Source organism: Balaenoptera ricei, chromosome 5 (assembly GCF_028023285.1).
Source record: "Balaenoptera ricei isolate mBalRic1 chromosome 5, mBalRic1.hap2, whole genome shotgun sequence".
NCBI classification, from domain to species: Eukaryota; Metazoa; Chordata; class Mammalia; order Artiodactyla; family Balaenopteridae; genus Balaenoptera; species Balaenoptera ricei.
The window spans coordinates 92,441,347-92,467,590 of record NC_082643.1 but is presented as its reverse complement, the minus strand read 5'-3'; the positions used below and the strand labels follow the sequence as shown (position 1 = coordinate 92,467,590).

The 26,244-nt window shown below is 39.0% G+C and overlaps 1 protein-coding gene across 4 annotated transcripts in view; it reads right to left on the bottom strand.

Annotated features, from left to right (window-relative positions):
- The window catches only part of PPARGC1A (PPARG coactivator 1 alpha), a 112,228-nt gene that overhangs the window by 20,145 nt on the left and 65,839 nt on the right, over positions 1 to 26,244 (bottom strand). For all 4 annotated transcript variants that reach the window (XM_059923255.1, XM_059923254.1, XM_059923256.1 and 1 more), the window contains exons 3-9: positions 21,213 to 21,407; positions 18,637 to 18,759; positions 17,561 to 17,765; positions 13,378 to 13,423; positions 13,195 to 13,268; positions 787 to 1,702; positions 122 to 226 (exon numbers count right to left, since the gene is read on the bottom strand). In XM_059923255.1, coding sequence (XP_059779238.1) covers positions 122 to 226; positions 787 to 1,702; positions 13,195 to 13,268; positions 13,378 to 13,423; positions 17,561 to 17,765; positions 18,637 to 18,759; positions 21,213 to 21,407 — 1,664 coding nt within the window. The remainder of the gene's footprint in view (positions 1 to 121; positions 227 to 786; positions 1,703 to 13,194; positions 13,269 to 13,377; positions 13,424 to 17,560; positions 17,766 to 18,636; positions 18,760 to 21,212; positions 21,408 to 26,244) is intronic.

The window sequence follows — 26,244 nt, the reverse complement described above, 5'->3', positions numbered from 1 at the left end:
CCTCCAATCGCATGAGCAAAATTAAACAGAAATTGGGGGGTGGGGGCAGGGTTTTAGAAAACATCTTGTCATCTACGGGAGGAGATGAGAGGCGCGGAGGGTAAAGGACGTGTATCTTTACCTGGGCCGCCGGCCGTAGGGCGATCTTGAACGTGATCTCGCGCACAGGGGAGAATTTCGGTGCACGCGGTGTCTGCAGTGGCCTGACTCATAGTAGTAGCAAGATCTGGGAGAGAGGAGGAAAAACAAAAGGGCATTTGCAACTGCCGGTGAACCCCAGTTCATCGGCATGACTGAACAGCCCCTGGAATTCCGCATTACATAAACCGGCTTTCAGTTCCCAGCTACTTGTGAGATTTCCCAGTGACAGTTTGTGATCGTCTAGTCAGCTTAGAGGTCTGGAGTGACGTGTTCTCTTGCAGCGTCTCTTATTGATGTGAATGCCGAACACCGGCCTGGTACACTGTCAGCTTTATCTTGCATGGATCTCACCTATCCTGGCCCAAGGCAGCTCTCCAGGTAATGGAAAAAGTTAGATGAGCAAGTTTCTTACAAATTGCTCTCTCTGATCTGACTGGCTCAAGGCACTGGGCTCAAGAATGACAGATTTAAGAGAAGATGGGGAGGAATGTATGGGTAACGACAATCTCCTTAGTTCCTGTCGCACTGGGAATGGATGGTGAGGGGCGGGGCTGCCTGTGGGTTTTGAATGCGTTTTTTGCCTTTGTTTTTTTTTTCACTTCCTGGGAACGCCTTAGGCTTTGGGTGGGTTTTGACAAGGTTTACCTTGAAGAGGATCTACTGCCTGGGGACCTTGATCTTGACCTGGAATATGGTGATCGAGAACACGACCTATGTCGAGAAAAGGACCTTGAACGAGAGCGCATCCTTTGGGGTCTTTGAGAAAATAAGGATTTGGGTGGTGACACGGAATCTCTACACGGAGAGTTAAAAGAAGAACAAGAAGGCGACACATGGAACAATGAATAGGACTGCGTGCCATCCCAAGGGGACTTCAGTTTATCACTTTCATCCTCGCTGTCATCAAACAGGCCGTCCATGGCTAGTCCTGAATTTATAAACATAGGTAGTTTGGAGAATTGTTCATCACTGAAATCACTGTCCCTCAGTTCACTGGTCTTGTCTGCTTCGTCGTCAAAAACAGCTTGACTGGGATGACCGAAGTGCTTGTTCAGCTCAGCTCGGATTTCCTGGTCTTGGAGCTGTTTTCTGGTGCTGCCGGGAGAGACCTGCCTGCTCACCTCCGAGGCCTCTCTCAGGTAGCACTGGTCTGAATCTGTGGCAGAGCGCATCTGCCCCTGCCAGTTGGAGGAGGCATCTTTATATTCTAGTTGTCTGGAGTCGTGGAGCTCCTGTGATATATTAATGAGTATTTCCGTTTTGGAATTAATTGACTGACAATAGTCATGGTCACCAAACAGCCGCAGACTGGGCCGCTTGGCCTTCCTTTCCTCGTGTCCACTGGTGAGCACGGAGGTCTTGCTGAGCTGTGAGTACAACTCAGACTGCTCGGGCCCTTTCCTGGTGGAGTTATTGTCTTGGATACCAGAAGACTCACTGTACCGGGCCTTCTTTGATGGCGGAGGTACCACGGTCTTGCAAGAGGGCTTCAGCTTCGGAGAAGCCCTAAAAGGGTTATCTTGGTTGGCTTTATGAGGAGGAGTTGTGGGTGGAGTTAGGCCTAAGATAATAAAAGAAAAAAAAAAAAGGGGGGAGGGGAGAGAGAGAAAGAAAAGAGACAGAGATACGTTGTTAAATGCCAGGATATGTTTTCCTAACTTTTCCAAGATTTCAGACAATGGTTAAAACTCAGTGTAAAGGAAGGAAACTAAATTCATGATAAGACCGGAAAAAGTGACCCTGTCCCCCGAAGCCTCTGTCACCAAGAAAAGATGGACCTACAATATGAGGCTGTGGTGAAAGCCATGATATTTTGTATTTCAAACGCCAGTGCTAACAGATCCTGCTTCCCAGGAAACATGACCACGTCACCACCAGGCATTACCAAAGCTCAGGTTTACAGGGGCTTCTCACAGTCTGAGTTGTGGAAAATTAACACGGTGGGACACAGGGAAATCATAGAAGGCCTTTGGTGGCATTTGTCTGCAAAGAACGCTGGGGAGGATGCATGTAGATCAGGAATTTTTGTAAAATCAAGGATATCTACCCATGGAGCCAAAGAATTAGGCAACTTTAAAAAAAAAAAAAAAAGACAAGAAAAGAAAAGATGGGATGACAGCAACTGGGAGGGAGGAGGGTGGGAATGACATTGGCAACATCAAAGTAAGTTCAGTAAAATGCAGCCGGCTAATGCAGGGCACCAGACAACTCTACAACCTGACGGCAATGATTCTTTGTCTCCACAGTTCATTAACTTTGTAAACCATGGCTAATGTAGGTACAGTACATTCTTGTAAGCATAACTAATACATTCTGTCTAAAATATGGTTCTGCAACAGAAACCTAAGTGAACAGTAACACTAAATATTGCGGTGCCAGCGGACCATTTTACTTGGAGCACCACATCAGGGCGGGTTACGAGGCTGAAGGATTGAAATGAATCCAAGCTTCGGCAACTAACTAATTGAAAAAAATGAAAAAAAAGAAAGGAAGAAGAGGGGAAATCTGTCAGTTGTTGCCTTTTGTGCTTTTCTACAGAGGGCAGAAAATTCCATCACAAGTCACTGTGGGAGAGTGTGTGAAGGCTGGTTACCTCTGTTCAGTTTCACCCCTAAGTCCTCCTCAGCCCTTTATGCCAAGGAAGAAGAATTGTGGCGAGGCTCCAGAGTCGACGGAACTTTGAAGAAGGGCAGGCTGGAGTTCAAATGACTTTATGCTTACAAGGGAACATTTTAGTTTACAATACACTTTTTATTTAGGAGGATGGGAGGACGCTATTCAGCAAAAAAGAACTGAAGTCCACAAGAAGCCTGGGCTTAGACTTAAGGCGACTGCATGCTTCAAGGAAAATTCTACCTTGCTGGAAAATAGAAGTATATATATATATACACACACACACACACACACACACATATACACACACACATACATACACACACATAACCAAGTAGGGCACAGAAAGCTACATGACGTTTTGGTATGAACAGAAAGACACTGCCTCTCTCCCCTACTTTACAATAAAGAGATAGAAGAAATTAATATTTTCCTTAAAATGAAATACTTTGCACCAATATTTGGCAATTTTTATTATACGTAGCTAATTCTCCCTAAAGGAGGGAAGGAAACGTACAAAAACACAAAGAGGTTTGACTTTGGAAATCTATCCCAGAAAAGTTCAGAAAGACAGGGAAATGCAAACACAAAGAGAAGGAGACACTGCTCTCCCTTCGTGACACATCTGAGTCTCAGAAAAGCTTCCCTTTATCAGCAGCCTACTGTACACCTGCCCCCCATTCTCTGCTTGAAGATAATAGGGAGGTGACGTTACTGAATGAATCATCCATGTCACTGAAGTTCACTCTCCTTGTGTTCCCTCTTTCATAGACAAGTATATCTTTCACTCAATCTAAGGAATTCCTTTATGGCCAATTTTCTCTCCTCCTCCCCCTCCTTCCCCTCTTCCATCTCCTCCTATTCCTCCCATTCCCCCTCCATCTCCTTCTCCTCTTCCTTTTCTTTCGTTCTTTCTTTCCCTGTCTATCTTTCTGTTTGTCTGTCTCTCTCTCTGCTTGTTTCCTCCACCCTTTGCACTGCCCCATTCATACACACTGATTTCTACCACATGCTACCTTCAATTACTGCTACAACAAATTTAAAGATACCAATTCCCAGCAAAGAAATGACAAGATCTCAAATATTTCTCACAGGAAGCTAAGATGCTCAAAGAAATAATGATGAATAATCTCTCTTTGCTGAGTAAATAACAGTCAAATATTCCAAATGAGATAGCCCTTGAATTGGGGGAAATGACATTCAACATCCTCAAATACAACTTCATAAATCTTTTCATGATACTCTGAATGGGGGTAATTTTTACTTTTCCAATAATTTACTGCCAGGATCACTCACTTACCAGATATTGCTATATTTTCACGCTTATCTCTTTTTGAATGTGAATTATATCTTGTCTCTCCAGACAGATGAGGAGCTCTCAGTGGAATATTGCTTGGGCTTATTTTTGCAAAATGTTTCACTCGTTTTTATTTTTCTAGATCCTCCTTTACTAGTAGGTGTCCCATTTCAGTGGCCCAAGGATCACTTGGGAAGCTGGTCAAATATTTTTAATGACATGGTTCATAGACCACTTATGGAGAGCCAGTGTCCCGTCGCGTCTATGTGGCACCCTGCCTTGATCTCAGGTAGATATATTTTGACTGACATTCTAGACTTATAAAAAGAAACCCTAAACTTCAGAAACACCAAATTAGGCCACTATTAAAGAGAGACTAGTTCTAAAAATAGCTCAGCTATCTAGGGATTTTAAATATAGAAATTCTTTTTCGTCTTGAACATTTGAAACCCTTGTCCTAGTACCTAAGCTCATTATCGCTTAAATAACCGATTCTCAAGTTGCTCTTGGGAGCGCTAACACATGATTAGAGTTTCTTGGCGTTAAAAACAAAGGCTTTTACTTCCTTTTCATTTTAGATGGCCTGTGGCAATTAAACAGACTTTCACTCAGCACCTACTATGTGCTGAATATTCCCCCAAATGCTGGCATTTCAGGGATTCAGCCCCCAGGACTTCATAAAGAGATCATTCTTTAAAATCTGCAGTAAGTACAGATTTTCTTGTGTATCTGCTTAACACTTACAGAAACACCCTGAGATAACCAGATATACCCTGTGAGTGAAAATATCAGGGCTATAAATTTCGGACGGCCCTGCTCATTAAAACAAATAAATAATACTCGCTTAGTAGATGGAAGTTATTTTAGGATTAGTGAGTCGGTGGGCAGGGAAAAATAATTCAGATCATTCCCTAACCTTTTGACTGTTTACTGAAACTTCTTTAATCTGAGGAGAATACCCCAGAGCAAGACTGAGACATCTTAAGGATCATGAGACTGCGTGTCACCAGTGCCTCATTGAAAATCTATTTCCAGATAGGGTTGAGATCCAGAGTAAAACAAAACAAAGCAAAACAAAAGTGTAAGAAGCATTTTTTTTTTTTTTCTTTTAACGTGATGTCCAGCTTTTAGGAGTTGTGCCCGGGACAGGGAACCCTTTGCTGCACCTGAACTAATTAGATTTCTCTAACCCCATCTCCTCCACCCAGAATGTTTTCCCCTGCGGTAGAAGGGCAGTCAATACTCAATTCCTCAACGCCACTACCTTTGTCATCTTCCCACTAATTGCCGGACTCTCAATTTCAGCCCACAACCCTACATCAACCGGGCTAATGCCTCCCATAACCTCCGGATTATTTCCTGTGTGTTGATTTTCTGGGGAATGTGTACATTTTGGTGTTGACAGTACAAGGTATATTCCATGCTCTCTCTTGAACTTAGCAGGTTTTGACAGATTTATGTGAGGACAGATGGCCATTACAGGCTGAAGGCTGACAAGAGGCAGTTCAGAACATTGTTAACACACTTGCACAAACTCTCAGCAGTGCAGCACTGTGCAGAATGTAATTCAGACTATAGCTTTTTTATTGCTGCCTATTTTCTTTTGTCAGAAGAGCCTGCTGTGCAGAGCAACAAATGGCTGCTATTACCCAGAATGTAATGGGTGTCAGACAAATCACGTAACACAAACAATCAAGAGTATGTAGGTCATATTTCAACGGAGCACAACCTTAGCAATATTTATGATTACTGCATTGAAATGTGCTCTATAATAAACAAGTACCTCTACATCACTCACACTTCTGCACTTCTGCACAGCAAATCTGGGGGAAGTGGTACACACTCTCCCACACTCTCCAGTTATCTTTTTAAACAGCCCTTAAAAAAAAAAAAGTCAGAGACAAGTTTGGTTTGGTTTTGTGTTTCATTATGTGCTATAAAACGATTTCCTTTGAGGAGTTCTCTTTTGGGTTGGTGTGTTTAATTGAATGACTGATAAATGGCAAGTCCTCTGCTCTGTATTCTGTGCTCCACTATCCAGCCAATGACTTCAGGAAGATCTTTTTTAATAGTTTACACAGTTTTACAGTTTACATTTCACACAACCTCCTGCTAAATCTGTGACTCGCTTTGGAGTTTGACAGTGGGATTTTTCTTACGTCACATGCCAATTCAAAGATTTCTCAAGGAAAGACACCGAGAAGATGATTTTCTAATTTGCTTAAAAACTCACCAAAGAAGGAGGACTGGGCAAAGAGAGGAGACTGACTTGAGTTCTACTCACATATTTTTGGCCTCAAGAACTTGGAGTGGGTGTCAAGGGAGCATAGGAGGGACTGATACTCAATCAGTATGAACTGTTACTGCTATAATTGTTAAAATATTTTGTCGATAAAAGCTCCTCCAGTGCTCTCTCTTCACCCCTAACTTCCCCAGGACTCACTGGATCTCCACAAAAGCCAGCAAACAAAGTGTTAACCCCTGACACAGAAGGGCCTCCCACACCTCACTCTGGTACCCAGGCTGGCATGTCCCCTCTGACTGATGGAGCCCCCGCCTTTCCTGCTTTTTAAGGATTTCCTGTATCAGCCCTGAGAACTGGGGAACAAACTCACAGAAAAGCTTCAGAACATTCCTATGACATGTGTCTAATGCCCCAACTCTTGCTCATGGAACATGAAGTTGCTATTCATTGGCCCTCGGGCACTTTCCCACAGAGCTGGGGCAGGAGAGGGGGTCCGGGTCGGGAACGGAGGAGTCTGGCTTTCCAGGTGTCTCCCACCAAACCCCTGAAGTTGATATGGGAGAGAAAATTGCTTTGCTATCCTTGGCTTGAAAGACATTGGATAGTGCCATTTCCAGAAAAGAAAACTGAGGTGCTTTTCAGACGCTGAGTCAAGAAGAATGAGATTAAAAATAGAAAATGAGGGATATGAAATATGGAAGAAATTCCTGTCAGGACAAGTTGCAAAACACTGGAATGGGCTGTAAAGAGAATTTGTTGGGTCTCCCTTTCTTGGCTTCTTCAGCCACAGGAATGGATTATATGACCTGTTAAAATCACTTTCTAGTTCTCTGTCGCTGTGGCTTTCTTTTAAAAGTACCAGCTACTGCTCCTATTTTGCTTTGGTCTATTTCCCCACGGATAAGTCACATACAAAAGACGTATATAGCAAAAGGGTATAGCAAATTTATGCTATTTGTCAATATACCATCCAGCAAAATCAGCTTTTAAGTGGGAAGTCCAAAAATGACAATATAAGACTCCACATAAAAGAATAAGAAATTACTCATTGATGGGTTAATGAGTGGGGTATTTTAAGTGCAAGTCTACTGAAGTGCAATTTGAATAACTGCCGATTTAAACAAAATCCACCATCATGAAAACCATGGGGAAAATATACATATCGATGGAGGAAAGCATTGCTAAGACCTCGTGAGTTAGGGTGATGAGGGTGCTGATGATTTTGTTCTTATTTTCCTAATTAGTTCTAAAATAGTTATATTTATTCTTATTACTTTTACAGTAATAAAAATAAAACGTTTATATATACATATACATGTGTGTGTATATATATATATATATACACACACACATATACATATATATGTATGTACATGTAAATAAATATATATAAATAAAAGTTTGGGGGTCATTCACTTTGGTTCACTAATCAAATTCCTTCATGTCCTGTGGTTAAAACCATCACCTTGTTGAGATGACATTGCTTTGCCATTCCCATTTCAGAAGCAAAGAGTCTAGCACTCTGAACATCTCCATATGCAATAGATTTAAATGCCTTCTGCCAAAAGAGCATTCTCTTTTCTCTCATCTTGCTTTACTAACAGCTATTTTGAAATCAAATTAGTTTTTACACCTGTAAAAGAGAAGCATTTTTTTTTTTTATCAGCCAAAATGAGCTAGTTTAGGACAATCACAAAGTCAGACCAGCTGGTGATACCTAATAAAACAAACTTCCTATCTCATCCCTCCTGTTTCCCAAAGACTCTGCAGATGGGGCAGAGGGATTATTCTTGAGGTCTTAGAATGTTGTTGACTCTTTACATTTTCACTTAAATGTTTGGAAAATTTCACTAAAATTTGTAAAATTAAATAAGAAGACACCAGAAAGTCCTGGGCAACAGCTTGATCCACGTCCTCTGTTGCGACCAAAGGCATTCAGCATGCATACCAAGGATCAACAAATCAACAACCTGCATGCTGTCCACACCCTGTCCACCCCTCTCTGCTGCACCGACGGCAGACATTACTAACTGATCATGGGCAGACATTACTAACTGATCATGGGCAGACATTACTAACTGATCATGACATTCCCACTGAGTACAGACTTGGCCTTAGCAGCCTTCTCAACACAATGCTTCTGGCAGCCAATACCAACCAATGACGCTTGGCAAGTGAAATAAAACCTATTTAACATAACAGATGTCCACTACTATCTTTAAAATTCAGGCTTTGGGGAAGAGACATAATCTCTAGTCAGACAGACTTGCTTTGAACCCAGGGTCCACCACAGACCTAGAATCAACATACAGCTTTTTCCTTCACAATTAAATGGACAGAGAGTCCAGAAATAATACAAGTGAAGTGCCTATTAGTGAATGTCTGGCCTCTAGGATTTGTAGTAACAGCAGAAGTACCTGTTGTTGAGAGAATGAATGCCCAAGAGGAGATTTTTCTACCTTGATTTGGTAAATCCCAGCCCCGCACCAAAAGCAGTATATGTTCAGTTTCATGGGGAATTAGGGGAATTTTGCCACAAAAAAGAATACATAACTTCATACATGAGAGTGCCAAAGAGGAGATAGTATTAAGGCCAATAAAAGGAAACAGGTAAAAGGTAGTCAAAAGTTGAAAAGATGAGCTGGAAGGTACAATGACCTCCAGAAACGAATTTAATGTAGAATTAGTAATTAAATAGCTAATAGTTATTGAACACATATGTTGTCCCTGGACTAAGCTTTTTTCATGTTTTATCTCATTTAATCCTCACAGTGCCTCAATGAGATGCAGGTACTGTGATCAGCTTCATTTGATACATAAGCTTCCTGAGTCTTACAGAATTTAATTAGATTGACCAAAGGCCTTACAGCTAGATGGGGGTAGATCCAGAATTTAAACTTGGCTTTGTTCAATATCAGAGCCAAGGTTTTGCACAACTTCACTAAAGTGTGCTGTCTGTTTTTTAAAAAATCATCATAGACTACTTTCATTTGGAGATTTGCAGCTTTTCAAGTATCTTAGTTCAGGTAGTATCACACGAAACTGCCAATTTTTTTGGTATGTCAAAAATGTTGAATACTGGCAATTTTATGTTTCAATTTACAATACAGTATCTTCTGCTCCATCAATATCTCCTCTCCTTTCCACCCACACACTTAAAAATCAGATGCAAATATTTTTCTCCCTTAAGGCACCCCAAGTCAGTGGAGCGCTCAATTTCCTCCAAACTCCTTTCCACAGATCAACTCTGTCACTCACTGCCTAATGGTATTGCCTTAATGCTTCCTTCAGTCCTGAACTGTCTCTACAATTCTTTTCAATCTTTTGCACAATCATGGTATTTAACTTGAAGCCATGTTACAGGGTTCCCTTTGAAAGCTTATTTTCTCCCTTTGGTGATTCTCTTGAGGCACAATCAGTGTTTGTCATATCCTCCAAACGCTATTACACAACAAATTTCACTGAAGATGTTTAGTGGGGATGGAGGTCATGAACATTACACATTGTCTAGCACTTCAAACACACAGTAGCTCTATCAAAAAAAAAACCCTCTTCTCCCCCAATCTCCTCCTCCCTACACCATCCTCCGAGCAGGTTTCAAATGTCTCCTTCTAGCCACCTTCTACAGCCTCCAAGTTCTTCTTCATCCCTTGATTTTCCTGTAGCTAGAATTCCCTTCTTGCATGTAATGCAATTTGGCCATACATCAGCTTGTGTAATTTGTATCTGCACTCATTACCACCATGCTCAACAAACGAAAAACCAACCTCTGAGCCCACCTTCTTTAGAAAGTAGCAAAACATTATAAACAGTAAATAATATTTTCCCTTCATGCTACTTGGACAATATGTGTTACTTTCCCAACTGACTATAAGCCCACATCTTAAAAACAAGAACATTTATTTAGCACCTACTATGAGCCAAGTACAATAGTCCATGCTTTGCATGGATTAGTCTCTATGTCTTATGCTTGATATATATTCCCCAAGACCTACTGTGTTGCAAGCATAGAGCAGGTATTATATATGTTATATATGTTGGTAAATTGATTTCCATTGTACTCAATACTCTTTCAAAGCACTAAGAAAAAGGGGTTTAAACTAGTAAGATGAATTCTGGTTCACCAACAGAAATAAATCCACTGTATATATTTTTAGGATGCTAAGTATTTTTTTAAAGTATCTTCTATAAATTCTCAACAGTGTAGCCTACTAACCTTTCAAATGTATAACTAAAATATTTAAAATTAGGTCAGTAAGAGAAATAATAAAACTTCTGACAAGAAGAAAATAAAAGTAAGTGCTTTTTTGTAACACCATAATCTCATGAGTACAAGGAATGCAATTTAAATGAAATGTTATACACATAAATGAGCAAAATGTTTTAAAAACGAAGATACCCAATGCTAGCAAGGATGTAATAAAGCAAATATATCCACATAGTGATAATAGGACTGTAAGTGGAAACACCTCTTTTGGAAAGCAATGGGGTAATATGTATCAGAAGCCCCCAAGATATTTATATCCTTATATTCATGTTAATAACTACTAGTAGTTTATTTTGAGAAAAATAAGATTTAAACAATTTATGAACAAAGATTTCCACTGCATGCTATTTCAAAATGGTAACACTTTAAAACAACCTAAATGTGTAACAATAAAAGTATAATTAAATTTTGATACATTTTGATACATGTACCTACTCAAACTAATGTTATACAGCACACTAAGAAAAGCCTGATAATAAAGGGTCTGTGATAATATAAAACTTCCTTATTAAAATGTTAACTGAAAAATCAGAATGCAAAATTATGTATATACAAAATGATCACAGATGTAAAAATATCCATAGAAAACAATTTAGAACTATACACAATTTTTCCACTAGTTTGTATTTTGGACATCTTTTATAGTAAGCTTATATTATTTATAATCAGAGAAAAATAAAAAAATGTTTCTTTAATGGAAAGCTTGGTATCGGTATATACAGTGGAAGCTTTCTCAATCCTCTCTAAACCAAAGCAACTTACACCTACAGCATCCTGAACACTCCTAGTTAATGGATTCCTTTCAGCTGGTTGTTACTATAGCCAAGGTAATGTATTTTCCCAAATCCGTTAATGTCCATTGTACTGGTGACTGCAATTATGTCAGATAATAAAATATTATGTAACTGAATGAATGTTAGTAAGAAAATATTAGTAAGAAAAGTTTTTTCTATTAAAAGACCCGATAAAGGTATGTTACTAAAAGAAGGGCTGTCAAATTAGTTGTAGGTGGATGGTATGGGAAAACATAAGGAATTCTGATTATGATTTATATTAAAAAATCATAAAAACCTAGAATGATTCTGCACTCAGACTACCACACAAATACCCTTAATTATTTTCCTTCAAAAAGCAAGAAACGAAACGTGAATACCATCTATGATGCATTATTAGTGAAGTTTGTGCCAGAAAGATGAATGGATCCCTAGTTAGTACATTTAAGTTCAGTGCAAAGGTCTCTCTGTCTTATACCAAAAATTTTATATTTGAATGTATAATTCGTATGTTTTAAGCAAAAGTGAAATGATTAAACTGTGTATACTTCAATCAACTTTTTAGATAAAACCACCAAATACTCACTCATTGGTCAGACAAGAAGGCCTCTACTGCACATAATAGACGCACACACAAGTTACTTATATCACATGTGTAATTGTAATTTATTTAAGAAATGATGTTATATATATTCTTTATATGTGAATACATGTGTGTACATGTATTATTATATAACGATATATTTATACTTGCAGACACACACATAAAATATATATAAATACCATGAAATTAACTGCTCTACTGCTTGAGCAAATCATGCAATCATGCAATAGACCTTTCATAAGGAGGTAATTTAGCAAACTCAAAGGGTGAAATTAAACTTAGTAACAATGACCACGGTGTGTGTAGGCACCATAGTTCTGGCTGAAAGCATTTGTTTAACTTTCTGTTCCTTTACCCTTATCAGCAATGGCCAGAGCCTAGGAACTTCTTGTACAGACATCCTCAGATTCACTTTCTGGTGGGGTTCAAGTGCCTAAACCTAACCACTTACTGCAAAGGTACCATTTGCAGCCAACTCAGAAGTCTGCCTAGGAACTCTTTGGATTTGTAAGTTTCTCAGGGGTTAGTTCAAGTTTTTAAAGCTTCTTCCTCTTCAGAATGTGAAGTAAGACTGGCCAGATAAACTAAGAAGTCCAAACGGTGAAGGAAATTGCTCTTGTTTAAAACATATAAGAACATTTTGTTTTGGTGAATGGACATATTTTCATTTTTCTCCTTTACTGGAAAGATATAAAAATGGTAATATATATAGGAGAGCATTACACTGTTGAGTACAATGGAGAGTAAGAAAATATTTCAAGTGAAGTATTGATAATTAGTAAACCTGAGTTCAAACCTTTGCTCTTTGCTTTCTAGCTCTGCAATCTTGGGCAAGTTACTTAACATCTCTGAACCTTATTTTCTCATCTTAAAAATGAAAAATACTACCACCATCTTCATGAGGTCGTTATGAAATCAGCTAAAACCACTTATACGCTTGGCGTATCTATTGAGTGGAAGACCAATAAATGTTAATTTCTCCTCCTACTCAAGTTTTAGGGTCTTAATCGGAAATAGGTTTATTTGTGGATCCAAATCAATGATATATATCAGAGGGTCTGGCCCAGGTGTGACACACAATAAACGTCTCCTCTTAAAAAAATAAACAACTGAAAATATTTATAGATAACTTCTTATCCAATGTTGTTTGTACTCTTTGTGAATTTCATTAATCACATAGAGAATATACGCTAATATATATTTCACATACAGACTCACCCACACAAAAAGATCCAAGTGAAATGTAAGGCTTACCTGCAGTTCCAGAGAGTTCCACACTTAAGGTTCGTTCAATAGTCTTGTTCTCAAATGGGGAACCCTTGGGGTCACTGGAAGATATGGCACATTTATAAAAACAAACTGAAATGGAGTTGCTGTAGCCAAATGTATTAGAACCCCCTTCCCTTTCTGAAAATGGTTACATTTCGTAATACTTACTTTGGTGACTCTGGGGTCAGAGGAAGAGATAAAGTTGTTGGTTTGGCTAAAGGAAAAAAAAGGAAACTAATTATGAAATATTGAGAGTTTTTCAGATTTGTTTTCTTTCTACAAGTCAAGTTGGAAACTGGAAACCGGAAAACTAAAGTAAGGAAGTCCCTGAATATTGGATCAAACTCAGACAACAATCCATTATGCTAAAACAAATTCCAAACAACGTTTGCATCAGTAAACTATCATTTGAAAACACATACGAAAACAGAATTTTCCCCAAAATGTAGCATCCCTGTTAAGGATACAAAATTTGCATCAGACCATCAGAGAGAAATAATGTTTTCTATTTTAATTTGGAATATAGTACACGGTTTGTTTAGGCAAGAAAACAGCAGAGTAACTACAAGACAACAGAACGTTATGAATATTCAGTTGATTTTTCTCCTAAAATGTATAATTTTATATCTAGCCCTGAGAATAGGTTATCTCTATGAGGCCAAAGCTCACTCAAGAACTATTCTATTCACTGACAATTAAGTGAGAGATTATGGCAAATTGTGGACACTGACCCAGATAGTTTAAAAGGCCTTCAGATCCCCAAATCTGATAGACAACTAAAGGAAGACTACTGTTTATCAGTTGAGAGACCTATAGACTTGCAAAGAGAGCTCATCTACTTCTTTTTCTGCTTCCTAAATCTTACCCTCCTACAGGAGGCATTTCCCAGTTATGAAGGGTGGAGTAAGAATCTTCTCACTCCAAAATTTCAATTGCTTCTCCTTGGCAGTCTTGTCTTTTGAACAGAAGGAGGGGAAAACATGATGAGAAACGTACTTGGGATATACGTCCACATATTACGTATATATATGCTTATCTATAAAGATATTTTTATATGTATGTAGATTTTGTCAACTTTCTTTCATTAAAATAACTACTTTCAAAAGGTCAAGAGGTAGTCATTTATGTAATGAAAATCATGGACTTGAAACCAAAAAGGTCTTTAGAATAAACTTTCTTATTTTATGGATGAAAAACCTGAGACCTAAGATGCTGCATGATATTTCCAGGGCCATAAAACTAGTTACTGGCAGAGTCGGGCCCTGAATATGTTTTCTTTCCCCTATTATCAAAAGGAATTGCGTTCAATAGATATTAAAGGAAATTAATCAACACCAGTAATTAAGGCCCTTTGAAATGTGAAAATACTATTTATGTCCAAATTAGGTTGAAATTAGGTACTTTACTTGGACAAATAGCATTTACATATACAAGTAGTATTTACATAGCATTTAATTTGTAGATTTAGATTTCGTTTTTAAACAATTGTATGGTTTATCATCTATCCAATGTGCATCCAGAAATACGAAGCTCATGCTGTCTTGTGCAAATTAGGTACATTGATTGATTGGCTTTTTCAGATATAACAATAAATGAACTGATTTGACATTAACTTTTTAATATGTCTGACATAATGAGCCTTTCAAAAAGAACACACTTATGAAGGAACTTTACCAACTTCTATGGTGCTCAACTAATAATTAAGATAACACATAAAGGTTCTATACAAAATATCACCAGGTATGAATATGTGCGATGTCACACAATAATGTACATTGAAAATCAGTCACTGAAATTCCAGTTTTCAAGGTGTAGGGTAGCCTATCTGGAATGCTTAAAGGAAGATCCCCCAAATTCTGATAGTTGGGTAAAAGTAAGGCCTATGGCAATGGAAGGAAAGGAACAGGCAGTGGTCATATTTCGTGGGACAAAATGCAAACAGGAAATGAGGGCCACAGGAAGGGCACAGCTTCAAAGCGAATCCAGAATCTAATCCCAAAATAAGCCCACGCTCACAAAAACTACCACTAGAGGAGCTTTGATTTGGTTTACTGGAAGTTTAATCCACACTGTTGCAATGACTGGTAGACCAGAGACTCTAAGATCCTTGAGGACAGGAATGAATCTTTTTCATGAAGATCATGATATCTTTGATGAATGACTGCATTAGTAAATGAATCAATAAATGAATAAACGGGACCATACAATCGCCCAAGTCCAGACCATTATCCTAGGGAAGTGAAAAGAAATGGACCCTACAATGGTACAGAGAGCACACGTGAAGCTCCGTGCAAAAAAAATGACAATATGTTCAATAAGGCAACCTCAGAAAATCCTCTTAGTTAATTGTCTCTAATTGTTCATATATTTTCTACATTAAAATTTTGAATAATAATTTAAATAATCCCTGAAACCCAGCATTTATTTCCTGTTGGTTATTAACAACCAGCCATGTTTGCATGTTTATTTTCTTTTACACCTCTAGTAACTACAGGAATTTTTTTTTTTTTTTTTTGGTTGTTGTTGTTTAACAAGCTTTGTTCTATTCTGGGATATACTTTTGATGCCTCACCACAGATATATACCTTAAAAAAAAAACAAACCCTACATACAGCAGGTTTTATCTAAAGTATATGTCTTTCACAGGCCAATTTAGTTCTTCACTGCCATGGTTTGTAACAGATTACAATAATATTTAGTGGTACATGGATTGACAAAATTAATAAACCCTCGAAATCCAAAAGGACCAAGTAAAATTTTTAAAAAAGACAAAAAACCCCCCACTTTAAAACATGTGTTGCTGGACTAGGTTCACTGACTACAGGGTTCCAGCAAGTTTGAGGCTTCAGATTCAGTTCCAGAAAATGAACATATGCCCAGCACCATGTGGGGTGTAGCCCAGTGAATTCCTCATTTCAGGTCACCCACTAGAATCCCACAGCACGTCTGGTTCTGCACTGAGAAAACTGTTCCAGCGCATGCATGTGAGAGGCCAGTCAGGGTGCAGCAAACTGAGAGACTGTGGCCCATTTTGATAAATATATTTCCTTGAACGGACAGAAAGGGATGGACGGTGATTTTGAGATATCCACCAGGGAAAATCTAATTGAGAGCCAATTAAAAATATTAAAGGAATATGAAAATCCCAGGTTTATGGTGAGGTAGGGATAAGAGAGTGAAATTCAAAACACTGGAGAAGAAAAGACGTATTAAAAGCAGCAGCAACAGCATACCTGTATGAAATAATCATGGTTCAAAACAGGGATCAGGGGCTACCACTCTGCAGCTGGAAGGGGAATTGGGGAAACAAAAGGGAAAAAAAAAAAGAGGTGGATGTTTATAACTGCTATTTTAGAACGTGTCTACTTCCACTACAAAGTCAGAGGTACAGATGACGTGGAAGTTAAATATTTTAAAGCAACGGCAACTTTCTACAGGCTCTCGTTGGGCCTCTACAATTAGAATATTTTGAAGGAAGACAAAGAAAGAAAGGAGGGAAGAAAGAAAGAAAAAGAAAGAAAGAAAGAAGGAAAGAAAGAAAGAAAGAAAGAAAGAAAGAAAGAAAGAAAGAAAGAAAGAAAGAAAGAAAGAAGGAAAGAAGGAAAGAAAGAAAGAAAGAAAAGAAAGAAAGAAAGAAAATGTATCTTTGCTAACAGCGATTTTCCCCAAATCACCCTGATCTGCCTCAGGATGATCAGCCTTCTAGTAACGTATGGGGACAATAAAAATCACCCCAGATGTTTAGTGCAATATAAGCTTATATTTTTTAAATAGAAAGCAAATTTTTTAAATATCCAGGAATTTCCAAATCCTTATTTACAAAATAAAATTTGTGAGTATACCATGTAGTCTAGAAAAAAGAAGAATGCACATCATAAATGAGAGACTGCGTAAATACTATTTACTATTTCATGAGGGATAGACAGCAAGCAAATCAACAGTGCCTCATTTTTTTTTTTCCATTATTGGAAGGGAAAAAAATAAAAGCTCTTTCATGAATTGGCTAGCCCGGCTTGCTCAGAGCTTCAGTTGTCTCAGCAATTCAGAGGTTCCTACAAACCTCATCTGATGTTGCAATTCCCTCTGCACCACCCCTGGCTCCCCACCCGGCTAACATTTCAGGTGCCTTCTGGTGACTGTGAATTAGGCTGTATCTCAGCTAAATAGGATATGTTCAACCTGTGTCCAAGGAAGGATTTTTTTCCCCCCAGCTATCATAAAGTGCTGAGTTCTCCTTCAAGAGAGACACCGATGGAACAGAAGCCCGAAGTTTGGGTCTCCTCAGCCCAGTGCAGGCTTGCCCTGCCCTCTGCACCCTCACCCGCAGCTTGTGTTTGGGTCCACAGCCTACCTTGTAAATGTTGCGACTGAGATTGTGTGTGGGCCTTCTTTTTGGAGGTGCATTTGTCTCTGCTGCTGTTCCGGTTCTCTGTGGGTTTGGTGTGAGGAGGGTCATCATTTGTGGTCAGATACTTGAGAAGCTCCGAGCAGGGACGTCTTTGTGGCTTTTGCTGTTGACAGATGCTCTTCGCTTTATTGCTCCATGAATTCTCGGTCTTAAAAGCAAGGCATAAAGAAAGCTAAAATTGGTGAACTGAACCTTATCAGAATGGATATAGGTTTTCTGAAGAGATGAGATTTTCAATGAAGTGTTCAGTCTAAGTGTACTGGATCTATGAGCTGTGAATAATTGTTTGCAGAACAAGGAAAGAAAATTACATTTAAAATTCCTAAATGACATTTATGCAGCTTTTTATTTCATTTCTCCTACATTTCAATGTTCCTACTCAGCAACATGTAACTAACAAGACCCTACAGCGCCTTTACTGTGAATAAAAAAAAAAAAAAAACGCCGGTTTAAACCTTAATTTGCCACTGATTGCCGGAGCCCAGTATTCACAATTCTCTTAAGTACCCCTTAACGCTCCGTTTTCACTCACAGTGAATGGCAAGACAAACATTGTTTAATACAGCCCGCTAACTGAATTATGTCATTGCCAGCATTCCATGCAATTAATGGCAGAGATAGATCTTTTGTGGTGATTCCAGAGCAATCTTTCTCAGGTTAGACAGCTGGTAAAATGGTAATCCAGCATCTTAAAGTCACTCATAGATGATACCAGACTATCAGCAAATTGTATTGTAGCCCACGTTGCTGCGTGTATTAATAAAGTAGGCAAGAAGTAACAGACAGTAGAACTTTCATTTCAATCGTCCAAAGACAAAGCATTGATGAACTCTTCCTAGTTTAAAATAGGTAGAGTATTGCTTTTGGAAACCCATTTCATAATCTGTTTCACCATTAGGAAGCCGCTGCAGGATTCCAGCTGAATTAACACATAGAAACCTATTGTTTATTTTATAGCTTTAAGCCAAAGTCCCTTGTGATTTCCCCTCCCGTATTAAAAAAAAACTTTACATTTGTACCTTAACAACTGCAGGGTTTGTTCTGATCCTGTGATTATGGTTTGCATGGTTGTGGGTACTGAGGCCACTGCATTCATTATAACTTAGCTGAGTGTTGGCTGGTGCCAGTAAGAGCTTCTTAAGCTAGAAACATATCAAGGAAGAGAGAAAGCAAGAAACGTTAGGCATCTTTTCAGCATTAGAATAAGCTGTTGAAATTTTAAACTTAAAATTAATTAATTTTAATTACAAAAATGAATTCACTCTAATCATAGTACACCTTAGCACAATAGCACTAAGGAAACATTTTTAAAAAGTAAGAAAAAGGGGCTTCCCTGGTGGCGCAGTGGTTGAGAATCTGCCTGCCAGTACAGGGGACACGGGTTCGAGCCCTGGTCTGGGAAGATCCCACATGCCGCGGAGCAACTGGGACCGTGAGCCACAATTGCTGAGCCTGCGCGTCTGGAGCCTGTGCTCCGCAACAAGAGAGGCCGCGATAGTGAGAGGCCCACGCACCGCGATGAAGAGTGGTCCCCGCTCGCCGCAACTAGAGAAAGCCCTCACACAGAAACGAAGACCCAACACAGCCATAAATAAATTAATTAATAATTAAATTTTTTTAAAAAAAGTAAGAAAAAGTTTGGCATTACACTACAAACTGTGAAAGCGTTACCTTCTCCTACATTTGAGACTTAGTAGTATCTACCTTAATTTTTCTTTTAGATAAAGTAAGCCAGAAGAATCTTCCTAAAAGGATTTCCAAATACCTATGAGGTGAGAAAAGCTGCTTTACTAAATGAAGACTAGGGGATTTGGGGGGCGGGGGGGGCTGTACATTTCCCCCTCAATAACCCAAATGAATCAAGGGGCAATAAAGAAAAGATTCTGTGATGTTTTGAATCATGTTTCACAATCAAGTGTAAAACACTACTGATTCAAATAATATTTCAGATAAAAGAGTGGCTTTCACTAAAAAGAATTTTTAAGTAGGTAGAGTCCTGGCCTGTAGATCAAGAGATCTGGGTTCTGGCTTAGGCAAAGCATTTCATCTCTTTTGACCTCTTTCTCTTCATTTGACTTGCTGGCCTTCCAGGACCTCCCTGATGGGATATGTAGTATGACTCTGAGTCAACAGCCCCTCCCAACTGAAACCACTGTGTGGATGAAAATCGTTGGGTATCCATGTAAAGAAATCAGAGTCTAGGGGCTTCCCTGGTGGCGCAGTGGTTAAGAATCTCCCTGCCAATGCAGGGGACATGGGTTCGAGCCCTGGTCTGGGAAGATCCCACATGCCGCAAAGCGGCTAGGCCCGTGAGCCACAACTACTGAGCCTGCACGTCTGGAGCCTGTGCTCCGCAATGGGAGAGGCCGCGACAGTGAGAGGCCCGCGCACCGCGATGAAGAGTGGCCCCCGCTCGCCGGAACTGGAGAAAGCCCTCACACAGAAACGAAGACCCAACATAGCCAAAAATAAATAAATAAATAAATAAATTTAAAAAAGAAAAATCAGAGTCTTAGGCAGCAAAGCCAATGACACTGGCACATGGAAAAACTGGGGAATACATATGTTACCATTGCTTATGAGATATTCTCCTCTAAACCAGAAATCTCGAAATGGAAAGGCATATAAGTAGGGTCTCCACAGGTTTACATGGAATGCTTTTAACATATAGAAACTTAGAGACGGGAGAGAAACAACACCTAGATGGCAGGCCAAAGCACACTATTAAAGTTTGCAGGATGGCATTCCATAATTTACATTGCATGCTATTACATCAGATTTATGGCAAATGACAAATGGCTACCATAGCTGAGAAGGTAAACTGTGTCTTAGAACTAATAAAATCCTGGTCGAGTACTGCACTGAAAAGAAAATTCACTCTTCATTGCCAATAAATCTACTCTTCATTGCCTACCATAAATTTAGGTAACTTAGGTGGCAAATGTGCTATTATTTTCCAGTCTTCATAAGAATTATGGATCCAAAGCCTTGAAATACTGCATACTCTTTGATCTACCTTCTATTTCTAAAATAATATGCATGAGAATAAAACTACAAATATGTCAATTATCATACAATTTATGATGGTGAAAAAAAATAGGAAAAAGACTAAATATCCCCACCATAAGGGATTGCTTAATAAATTAGTTCATCTCCAAACAATAAAATACTATGCAACCATTCAAAATTATGCATCTATTTAAAATTCACGAACATGTTCATGATATATCTTAAAACAAGAGATTTCAATAATTTTTGATACTAGAGATTATTTGAAATTACAGGTGAACTTTTTGTCTATTCTTTTTAGTTGTCTACATTTTCTAAGTTTCTAACCATAAACATCAATAATACTAAAAGATATAAAAACCTACAAAAGGTAGTTTTAAAAAACTGCAGTGAGACCACATGAAGACTGTATTATCAACATTTTTCAACACAGAATCACAGAATTTGCAACTCTGAGTGTGCTTGGGGATTATTTTGGCATCAGTCTAAACGAAAAATCCAAACCTTATTGTTACTACATCATACCCACGCAGCGGGTAGCCAGAGGCAACTCCAATTCCTGTTAAACAGTAGGAAGGGTTCTTACTAGAGACGGCTCTTCTGTCTCCTGAGGCGGAGGGGTGCCATCAGGTATGGAGGAAGGACTGGCCTCATTCTCAGTGGTCACATCTCCATCTGTCAGTGCATCAAATGAGGGCAATCCGTCTTCATCCACAGGGAGACTGTCCAGTGTCTCTGTGAGGACTGCTAGCAAGTTTGCCTCATTCTCCTCATCTATCTTCTGCAAAAAACAATACAACAGAAGAAGTCATGAGTTAGTTCACATTGGGAGATGAGTAATCTATTAATCAGCATAGACTGAATATGTTTACCCAAATGAATATGCGATACATGAAATTTGGAACGTCCGAGTCAGAACACAAGATCACGTCTTCCTTAAATTCCAAATCCCTTTTGGTCTGAATCACGCAATCAATTAATACCTTTAGTGTACCAATCTCTGATTGTTGAGCTGTCCAATTTAGCTATTTATTGTGTCAGTGTTAACACTGCTAAATACGATTCTGTCTTGTTCACAGTCATTTTCCGTATATTTATGTCTTGTTTCCTTAACTAAAAGAGAAGATTTAGAGAATCTCAGGGCTTGAGAGCATTTTAATTATCATCTATTGCATCATCAGATATAGTGTTTCAATCTCCTGTACAGCATACCCACCAAAATGTTTAGATAACCCTCTGTTTGAACACCACCACAAACTGAAACTATACCAAGAAAAACTATACACTTCCATGGTTTCAATTATAATCTCATCATTGAACACTCCATAGACATTTATTTCTCTCCCTGACATCTCTCCCAACTTTAGCCATAAATCTATAACTGCCTACTGGACATTTCTACCTGATAAGAGCTCCCTTATCTCAAAATCCAAACTGAGGACCTTTCGTGGAAAAAAACCCAAAAAAACAAAACCAAAAAACTTGCTGTTTCTCTTGACTTTCTGGGTTTGGATAACAATTCTTCAGGCCCTAAACTCTGGAACCACCTTGAGTTCTCTGTACCTGGCCAGTCACTAAGTAGAGCCTTACTTTGTAACATCTCTTGAATGCATTCATTTCTTGTGACCAGGGGTACTTTCTAGGGCAACATCGCCTCTAACAGGGGCTCTTCCAAACATGGTTTAACTCATTTTCCCACCTGCCACACTCATTTCCACCAACACATCCTTGGAAAGCTCATCTTCAGTTATGCATTGCACAAATATTTTTGAACACCTACTGTATGTCAGGGCCATGCTAAGTGTTGGAGACACAAGGAGAAACAAGACAAAACTCTGCCCCTCTGAGAACCCACCAGGGGAGGGAAAGAATCTGTAAACAATGTATTATAAAAGAGAATATTCATTTATTTCAGCACTCTGTACAAAAAACTCAAGATCTTCCAAACTGGAGCTTATACCCCTTGTCTATAGGTCAATGTGCTATATTCTTATGTACCTGGGCAACCAGTGCCAATGCGGGGCATACAGTATAGACAGTCATTGGTTACTTGCTGAATAATTCATTGATCTGCATTTTTTTACCTAAAATATATGTTGTGTAGATCACTTTCTTTTCCTTCTTTTAGCACTTCACGTTGTCCAATCTGACCTGCTTCATAAGTCATTTTTTTAAGTTCTGTACGCTATGACATTAACAATATCAGCTAAATTATCCCACGCAGATCCTATTACAAAATACACCTAAGCTGCTGACATCTAACGAAGTCAGCAGTGCCACACTTCCTTTCTCTCTAGCACTGAACTCCAGTTAATTGACCTGACAAAATTACAAGAATCACAGAATAAGACAGCTAATCAGAAAATCAAATTGTATTACTAGAGAAATTAGGCAGGCGTTTATCACGTATACATTCTATTTTCACATAAAAATTGCTTTCCCTCCTTACTGATGATTCTCCATCCAGGAGGAAAACTATGAACGTCTTTCTGTTTTGGATTTAAGAAAGCAAGAAGAGCCATAGATACTCATGGTAGACTTTATTTGGCACTTTTAACATTTGTTCCCATCTCCCTAATGGCCCTGTACTTGACCTTGTGAGTCAAGTGGTTTGGGGCACACAGTGTGGAGTAACAATTCTAGGAGTTTTTAGACTCTAGTGTAGGTGGTAAACCCTAATCAGAAGGTGTGAAATGGGGCTTCCCTGGTGGCGCAGTGGTTGAGAATCTGCCTGCAGATATAGGGGACACGGATTCGAGCCCTGGTCTGGGAAGATCCCACATGCCGCGGAGCAACTGAGCCCGTGAGCCACAATTACTGAGCCTGTGCGTCTGGAGCCTGTGCTCCGCAACACGAGAGGCCGCGATAGTGAGAGGCCCGCGCACCGTGATGAAGAGTGGCCCCCGCTTGCCACAGCTAGAGAAAGCCCTCGCACAGAAACGAAGACCCAACACGGCCATAAATAAATAAAAAAGAAAGAAAGAAAGAAAGAAAGAAAGAAAGAAAGAAAGAAAGAAAGAAAGAAAAGAAAAAAGGGCACAAGGAAATCTTTAAAAAAAAAAAAGGTGTGAAATGTTAACTTCAAAATTGCACCACTTCCTTCCATAAATTGGTCAATCCTTTAAAATCCAAATTGCTCAATTCAATAATAAGACTTTATTGAGCATCCCCCTCACCCTCAACTCTTCTGGACTCTGTCCATGTAACCTTAATAATAAAGATACTGAAATAATTTGCTCCTATTTTCTGCAGAGGATCATAATCTGGTATCCAAAGATGCCAATCTCTCCCTTTTAATTTTGATTTCGATTCTCCCATGTACCAAAAACCAAATTCAGGTTATTAAACTATTCTGAATAAAAGTTATATTTAAATGAAATATATATTGTTTTAAATCATCTTAAAATAATATATATTTAAATGAAATATATATTATTTAAAATCATTTCAAAATCATCTCAAAATCAGATTTACACTAATATAAGTATCCCCATATTGCCTAATAAATATAATCTTTGAAAATGACTCAAGCACACACATTCATGCTTACACACACACACACACACACACACACACACACTCACACACACACACAAGCACATGCACAAGCACTTTCAATAAGTTGGATATTTTTTCCAGGTATCCCAGTTTTCAGAAAGGCTTACTTCACTGAAGTTCAAAAAGAGCTCAGGAAAAATAGTTAAGCATGTTTACCAGTAAATTAGTAATTTTGTTTATTCCAATTTAAATTTTGCGTTTGGCTTCCCAGCAATACTACAAGCCCCTATTTGCTTTCAATCACATAATACAATAGTGTCTTAGTTCTATCCCTAGTGTAAACAAACGACGATAATTCTAATCAAGTCAAAATGACAACACTTAAATTAACTAGTTTTCTTCAGTTCCTTTAATAAGCCTGGGTGAGTGTACACCAAATACAATGGCAGAAATACTGGAGCTTGATAATGTCATAATTAATTTACAAGACTTGATTAACCCACCAACTATTTAAAGTCTCCTCTCTCCTGAAACCACCATGGGAGGGGAGGGTTTGTGGAATGGAAGACTGGCATTGTGTGGGGGGGAGGGGGAGGGAGAGGGAGGAGGGGAGGGGGAGGGGGGAGGGGCAGGCTGGTCTTAAATCAGTATGGAACAGTGGGACTGTAATCATTATTTACAGGCAGTGTCCATTAGAAATAATTATTAAACCTTTTTATTATCATCCTTGTATATGTGTGACTCAGAGAGGTGCTCCAAGACCATTTGTTTTAATAAAGTTGTTCTTGAATTAAGGTAGACACGAATGCTATGATTTCAAAATCTCTGTTTTCTTCCGTCATAGCAGACTGGGAAGAAAGTTTGATGACACTTCCGTGTTGAAACTCAACAGATATTCGTACATGTAAAGTTGAGTGGACACTGTCCCTCATTCTGACAATTTCAATTAATTTGCTATGAGTTTCAACGATCGAACACCCCAGAGAAGGCAACGCATGTGACCAAAAGAACTCAAACAATTAATGTCACTTTCCATTATTGCTTCGGTCCCAATTTACAGAGCAAATAAATGAAAGTCGCTGCAGACAAAGCCCACTGGCCTACTAACACATGTCTGTTCACAGGGCAGGGAAATACATGAGTCAGGAAAAATGCCATTGCAAGATAACCTTTCCAAGACTCGGCTCTGATACTGCTTTCTAATTGTTCAAAATTACTGTTTTTATAAAAATATACTAATTAGCTCCATGTAAGTTGGAAAAGAAAAGCAGAGCGGTGAAAAAGAGAGAGCAGATCACCAACTGGGTGGTGAGCTACAGCTACACAAATAGCTCAGTCTCCTCTGGGGGCAGAAAGGCAGAAGTAAGGTTGGGAAGCAGACAAGGAACATTTCCATGTGGAACTCTGTGGCTATCAAGCCGCATTTCCCACGATGGGTTTCAACCTTGGCCTCTCCTTACATAAAGGAAGTCCGCAGCTATTCTTCTGACCTAAATAAAGGTCCTTGTGACTGTAACACTTCAATCTCTAAGGGCTCTCCAGGAATAAAGAAGGCATAGCAACAAAAACTCACTCAAGGTGTAAAGAATTTCCAGTGACAGATATACATACATGTATACTAACAAACCACAATTCAGAATGTGCAACAAATCAGAAGCCATATCGTGTCCTTAATAAACGATAGTTCAGAACAGTCAATAAAACCAGAAGATTCATTACCTCTCTTTGGAACTGTCGGGTCCCTATATGAATTGCACTAAGTGTGATATAATTCAAAAGGTACAGTTGAAGGAAGGTAGATTCTGCCCCTTCACACACCCCAAGTCACCTCAAGATTGAAATTTGGGATCCAGTGTATAATATCTGGGCCTTGTTCCTTTGTGAGCAGTTGGCAAAACGATCTTCCAACCAGTTACACATGGTGGGGTAGACAATGCATTCAACTCACCCAAATGCACCCAGAGTGAATACATCCACTAAATTAAGGAGGAGGTGAGGGACTCTGAGATGCTGACGCCTGAAGGGAGAAACACAGAGTGCAAAACTGCATGAGGTATCCCAAAGATTTTTAATGCAGACTATTCTGGAAGGACCATGTCCTGCTTATGATAGTAATTTTT